The 6,134-nt window shown below is 32.7% G+C and overlaps 1 protein-coding gene across 1 annotated transcript; it reads left to right on the forward strand.

Moving 5' to 3' along the window:
- The first annotated feature begins 4,492 nt into the window (after positions 1-4,492).
- Positions 4,493-5,344, forward strand: LOC119665743. Its single transcript, XM_038074981.1, has one exon. The coding sequence runs from the start codon at positions 4,493-4,495 to the stop codon at positions 5,342-5,344; it is 852 nt and encodes a 283-aa protein (XP_037930909.1).
- Positions 5,345-6,134: the final 790 nt, after the last annotated feature.

Here is a 6,134-nt window from a genome sequence, read left to right on the forward strand (position 1 = left end):
GCCGATTAAGGCACAATCCCTACCGAGGCTTGAACTGTGTGCAGCACTCTTATTAAGTAGAACATGGAATAAATTCATAAACAAGGTTGCACAATTCGTGAATGCAGAATATTTTTGGACAGATTCTAAGGTGGTGTTGCAGTGGCTACAAATGCACTCATCTTCTCTTAATTGTTTTGTAGCAAATCGTACAAAAATTCAAGAAATTACCAAAAACTTCAAATGGTATCACGTACCATCTAAGGACAATCCTGTAGACATTTTTTCTCGCGGTTGTAATGCTGAAGAATTACCAAAAACAATATGGTTTAGTGGGCCTGCTTTTACATACAGATCAATGGCCGCCACGTAAAATTAGTGACATTAAAACGTCTCCAAACTGCGCAAAAAACTCACATCCTAGGAGATATGGACCCATGGGGTTTTGAGAATTGACATAGTAGACACATTTTCAAATATCTCTATATTTATATCTCAAGTTGTATTAAAGGTAGAAATTTACAGGGTTTCAAAGATAATTGATTGAACTTTTATAAAATTGTTTAAACAATTAAAATTGTTTATATTTAAGTACTAATATTATCTATTAAATTTCAAAAAAAAAATTTTCTTAAAATATACCCCTGGGATTCCATTTTTATTATTTTTTTTAGATTTAGTTTTAAATTTTACTACAAAATAAAAATTTTTAGGATGCTATTAGTTTTTGAGATTTTTTAATATTTTTTTCTCCCGCAAAACACATCAAGCACATGCGTACTTCATTTTTATTGAATGAATTTTCAAAGAATATACTACATATATTCTTATAAAATATTATTGATTTCGATTAGTAATAAAATTCTACATAAAACCCAAAAATTTCAGGACGATATAGTAATTAGAAGTACTTTTAAAAATTTATTTATCCTTCATATCACACCAAACACACACACACGATTTTTCAGTAAAAAAAAAAAAGGAATATGTCACAAATTTTTTTTTCTTACTTTTGATTCAAATTAATATGTAAATTTTACTTAAAAAATAAATATTTCCAGTACGATATTCTTTTTAGAAGTAATTAAAAAAAATTAATTTATCAGGCGTCCTTCACATTGCTCATACGCACCATAATACCATAAAATCAATTTTTGAAGGAAAACTACACAAAAATGTTTACTTTTTATTTCTAAAATAAATGTATACATAAAACATAACATTTTAAATTAGTTCCGCATCTTTCTGTTTTTAAATTATGAATTTTAACATAATTAAACCGTTTAATAACTTTTTTCTTATATAGATGAATTAAAATGTTAATTAGTTTCATACTAGTCGAACTACCTAGAAAACTGCAGCACATAATCATACCTACCTTTTTCGGTGAAGTGTTATTTTGCTACAGTTGGAAAAATACTCTGCCCAGGTAAGAAATGTTATAGGAAATAAACTGTAAGGAGCTAAAACCAAAATATTTTTTTTATGGTTTTTATATTGGTTTTATTAATTCTCATATCATTATTGATACATAATCTGTAATGTCTGAACAAGAAAATATTTTTGCCATTAATACTTTGTTGGAATTTGAAATAAGGCAGTGATATTTTAATGTGCCTTTAACTGAAGTAGCTGCTTCAAAACGGTGTTTAATCTTATTTTCTTCTACTTCATAGTCTATTAACGTTGAGAAATGGCACACAATATTTGGTTAACATTCCTTAGCCCAGTTAAATAATTCCTTTGGTATTTGGATTGAATTATTTATTCGTTGAAGGCTAGCTCTTGCAGCATTCCTCATTAAGGTACCAGCTAAGCCGTTGCATGGTCCTTTGCCGTTGGACGTTGGAAAAAAATGCCATTCTGCTTCCAAACCAAAGTCCGCTTTGTGATGAGTTAAATTAATAAAACTTTTTTTATTTTTATATTGTGAACCCGATCCATCGGAAAACTAAATAGTTTTTTTAATATCCGTACTAATTTTTTTAATGAATTTGATAGCGTATTTTTGGAACAAATGTACAGCAGTTGTGTTGTGATGTAAACAGTCAGATGGACAAAATTTTTTATTTGTAGTTTTTTATTTTCAAGACGGTGGTATATTGCAAAAATATGAATTTTTGCCTGATTATTATTCCAGTGAATACCTTGAACAGAGTTTTGAAGAACAAAAGCATAATTTTCGGAAAAATCACGCAAAACTATGCATTCAGTTTTTGTTAAGTTGCTTTTCTTATCATTTAAAAACTCTGCCTGTTTTTTAATGATAAAAGAATGCAACAGCAATTTGTCTAAACCATCTGTTAAGGATTGCAAATATTCGTCTATTTGTGATGTCAACGTTTTTAATGTGCTTCTCTCTTCACGAACCTATTGTTGTATGTAACGGTGTCAGTCATGTTGTCATCAAATATCTCCAGAAGTTGTTCATTGATATTTTCAGTTCCAGGACATTTGGCGCAGGTTCCTAGAAAACATTCTGTGTGTGAAGTATTGCAAATCATGCGCTGTAGGCAATCTTTATAGTCATTTATCGGCATTCTACTGCATGCAGTCAGTGCTTTGTGGATTTGGGTCTTCTAAGATTCATTTCTTTGAAGTAAGTTTTTTAGCAACAGTAGTCATACATTTTATAGCGTTTGAGAAGTAAGCCGTGACCCTTTCGGATAGACCAATTATGTATCACACCCACTATTTTTATTTTCATAGTTCTATCTGCTGTGCCATTAAACTTTTCCTGCAGATTTTTTAAAATTGATGCGAGTCATCTTCTTCATCGCTATTCTTAGAGTTATCCGCAGGAATATTAAAAATTTTAAATTTGTGATTTATTTATTCAATAAAAATACTTCTGAGAATACTAACGTCCTTAAAAGTTTCATTTTTATGTAGAATTTAATGATAAATTTAATTCAGAAATAAAAAGTAAAAGGTTTTTGTATCGCTTTCCTTCGAAAATTGATTTCATGGCACTTTGGTGCGTATGAGTAAAGTGAAAGACACCTGATTAATTAATTTTTCTTAATTACTTCTAAAATGAATATCACAGTGGAAATAATTATTTTTGAAGTAGAATTTATATATCAATTTGAATCAAAAATAAAAAAAAAATTTGTGTGACATATTCCTTTTTTTTTGTACTGAAAAATCGTGTGTATGTGTTTGGTGTAATATGAAGGATAAATAATTTTTTAAAAATACTTCTAATTACAATATCGTCCTGAAATTTTTGGGTTTTATGTAGAGTTTTATTACTAATCGAAATCAATAATATTTTATAAGAATATATGTAGTATATTCTTTGAAAATTCATTCAATAAAAATGAAGTACGCATGTGCTTGATGTGTTTTGCGGGAGAAAAAAATATTAAAAAATCTCAAAAACTAATAGCATCCTAAAAATTTTTATTTTGTAGTAAAATTTAAAACTAAATCTAAAAAAAATAATAAAAATGGAATCCCAGGAGATATATTTTAAGAAAATTTACTTAAATACTTAAATATAAACAATTTTAATTGTTGAAACAATTTTATAAAAGTTCAATCAATTATCTTTGAAACGCTGTAAATTTCAAGTTTCTACTTTTAATATAACTTGAGATATAGCGATTTGAAAATGTGTCTACTATGCCAATTCTCAAAACCCCATGGGTCCATATCTCCTAGGAAAAAGATCACAAAATTTTTTCCCGAGAAGACCCGTACTTCTTATTTTATGAAAGGAGCTCATAAAAAAAATTTCAGCCAAATCGGAGAGCATGAGGTCATTTTTTGCCAAAATCCGTTCGGTTTGTAAAAGCATGACGCTTATGCACCCAAACACGCTGGTTACACAACTAATGTCCCCTTCCAACACTTTTACAAGGCTGAGAAGGAAAACATTAAGAGATATTTTAGATACGTATATGTAGATCACACATTGTTATTTTAAATATATATGGATATGCCACTGGGTATAGTCCATACGTGGCTTTCTTTTTTAGATCGTAATAATTATTATTACGATTTATAATTATACATATTAGTTATTGTCATTCAAACTGACAGATTGTAATAAAATAAATGGATTTCAAACAAAAAAAAAAAGTTTGTCCATAATTTCATCTATATTAGGAATTGGAAATTTATCGCTCACCGTAGCCTCATTTAATCTATGGTAATCAACAACGATTCGCCATTTCTGCACTCTGGACTTGTCTACCTTTTTTGGTACCACTCACAAAGGACTATTATAAGCTGAATTACTTTCTTTTATTATATTATGGTCTAACATTTTTTTGATGTTGTGGCGGTTACATATTCATATGATCTAGGTTGGCCATGCAAATTCGGACAAATAAATTATTGAAAATAAGATGAGTTGGTCATGAAAAGAAAATTTTTAAAAAAACTAATGATATTTTTATTGAGTAAAAAAGAAGGTTGTCATTCTTTTGACGGTTTGTTTTAATAAATAAATAAAATTAAATTAAGTAGGATAAGCCTACAATTGGTGACCCCGACGTGATCGAAAATGTCGCAAGTAGAGGCAAGCAATAATAGCGCACTGGATAGAAATAACATTCCTGCAGATAGTAATGTATCAAATGATTACAGAAATGAACAACCTCGAGGTGACATTTGTCGTATCGGAATCAAAGCACCAGCATTCTGTAAGAGGGATCCAGACCTCTACTTCATCCAGATGGAATCTCAATTTAGAAACGCAGGAATCACAACTGACCAAACAAAATATGATCATGTAGTCGGCAGTCTTGACAGCGCTACCTTAAGAAATATCGCGGACATTGTTCGTGCTCCCCCTGCTGTAGAAAAATACGAAGCGATTAAGAAGCGACTAATTCAAGACTTTGCAGACTCCGAAAATCGAAAACTGCGGCGACTAGTTCAGGAGTGCCAGTTAGGTGATAGCAAGCCAACACATTTGTTGCGCACCATGCGCGATTTAGCCAGCGGCGCCATGAATGATGGAGCAATAAAACAATTGTGGCTGGATCGTTTGCCTGAAGCAGTGCGAGCAGTCGTTTCAATTTCGGAGGCTGACTTGGACAAATGTGCGCAGCAGGCAGATCTGATGTTGGAAATGGGAAACTACAATTCTGTAGCTGTTATCAACACATCTGCACAGAATAATGATCATATCATGAAAGTCATAGACGCCTTGAGTAAACAGGTTGCGGAAATAAAAACTGCACAAAGACGAAGCAGAACAAGATCTCAAACTCCAGATCGCAAGCGACATCATTCAACCCGTACTGATTCACAAGTAAAACGTTATCCTATGTGTTACTATCACTATCGTTTCGGTGTGGAAGCAAAAAAATGTTCCTTGCCGTGTAGTTTCAATCAACAGAGAAACCAATAAAGACTTCATCGGTGGCGGCCGATGAAGTCCAATTAGTAAATATGTTTAGCCGCCTGTTCATCACGGATCGAAACACAATTCAAGTTCCTGATAGATACTGGAGCTGATCTCTCAATACTACCAGTGTCTTGATTCAAAAACTCCAAGCTACAATCAACATTGCGATCATTGTATGCAGCGAATGGTTCGGCTATTCCAACCTACGGTAACAAGTTGCTGTCAATGAACTTGGGCCTTCGTAGGAAGTTCGATTGGAATTTTATAATCGCCAATGTTTCAAAACCAATTTTGGGCGCCGATTTCTTGAAACATTACGGTCTTGTGGTAGATGTAAAACGTAGATGCCTGAGCGATACGCAAACAAAGTTGAGTACCCAATGTGCATCGGAACACACTGGATATGAGCCAGTCTTTTCCATTCAGAATGACCACAAATTCAAAGAGCTTCTAAACTCATTCAAGGAGGTGACAATGCCTGTTTCATATAACTACAATAACGAGCCTAAGACTACGGTTCGCCACCAGATTATCACCACTGGTCCGTCTGTTTTTTCACGTGCACGGCGGCTAAATCCGCATAAACTGCAAGCAGCCAAGCAGGAGTTCGAGTATATGTTGAAGCAAGGAATTTGTAGACCATCCAAGAATGAATGGGCGAGTCCACTAAATATGGTGCAAAAAGGAAATGGTTTGTGGCGACCTTGTGGCGATTACCGTTGACTTAATGCCCAAACAGTTCCTGACCGCTATCCTATTCCACACATGCAAGATTTCACGCATTCGCTAAATG

Source organism: Teleopsis dalmanni, chromosome 1 (genome assembly GCF_002237135.1).
Source record: "Teleopsis dalmanni isolate 2A chromosome 1, ASM223713v2, whole genome shotgun sequence".
NCBI classification, from domain to species: domain Eukaryota; kingdom Metazoa; phylum Arthropoda; class Insecta; order Diptera; family Diopsidae; genus Teleopsis; species Teleopsis dalmanni.

Coding starts and splice junctions, on each gene's coding strand:
- LOC119665743 (XM_038074981.1), top strand. CDS start 4,493: ATGTCGCAAGTAGAGGCAAGCAATAATAGCGCACTGGATAGAAATAAC.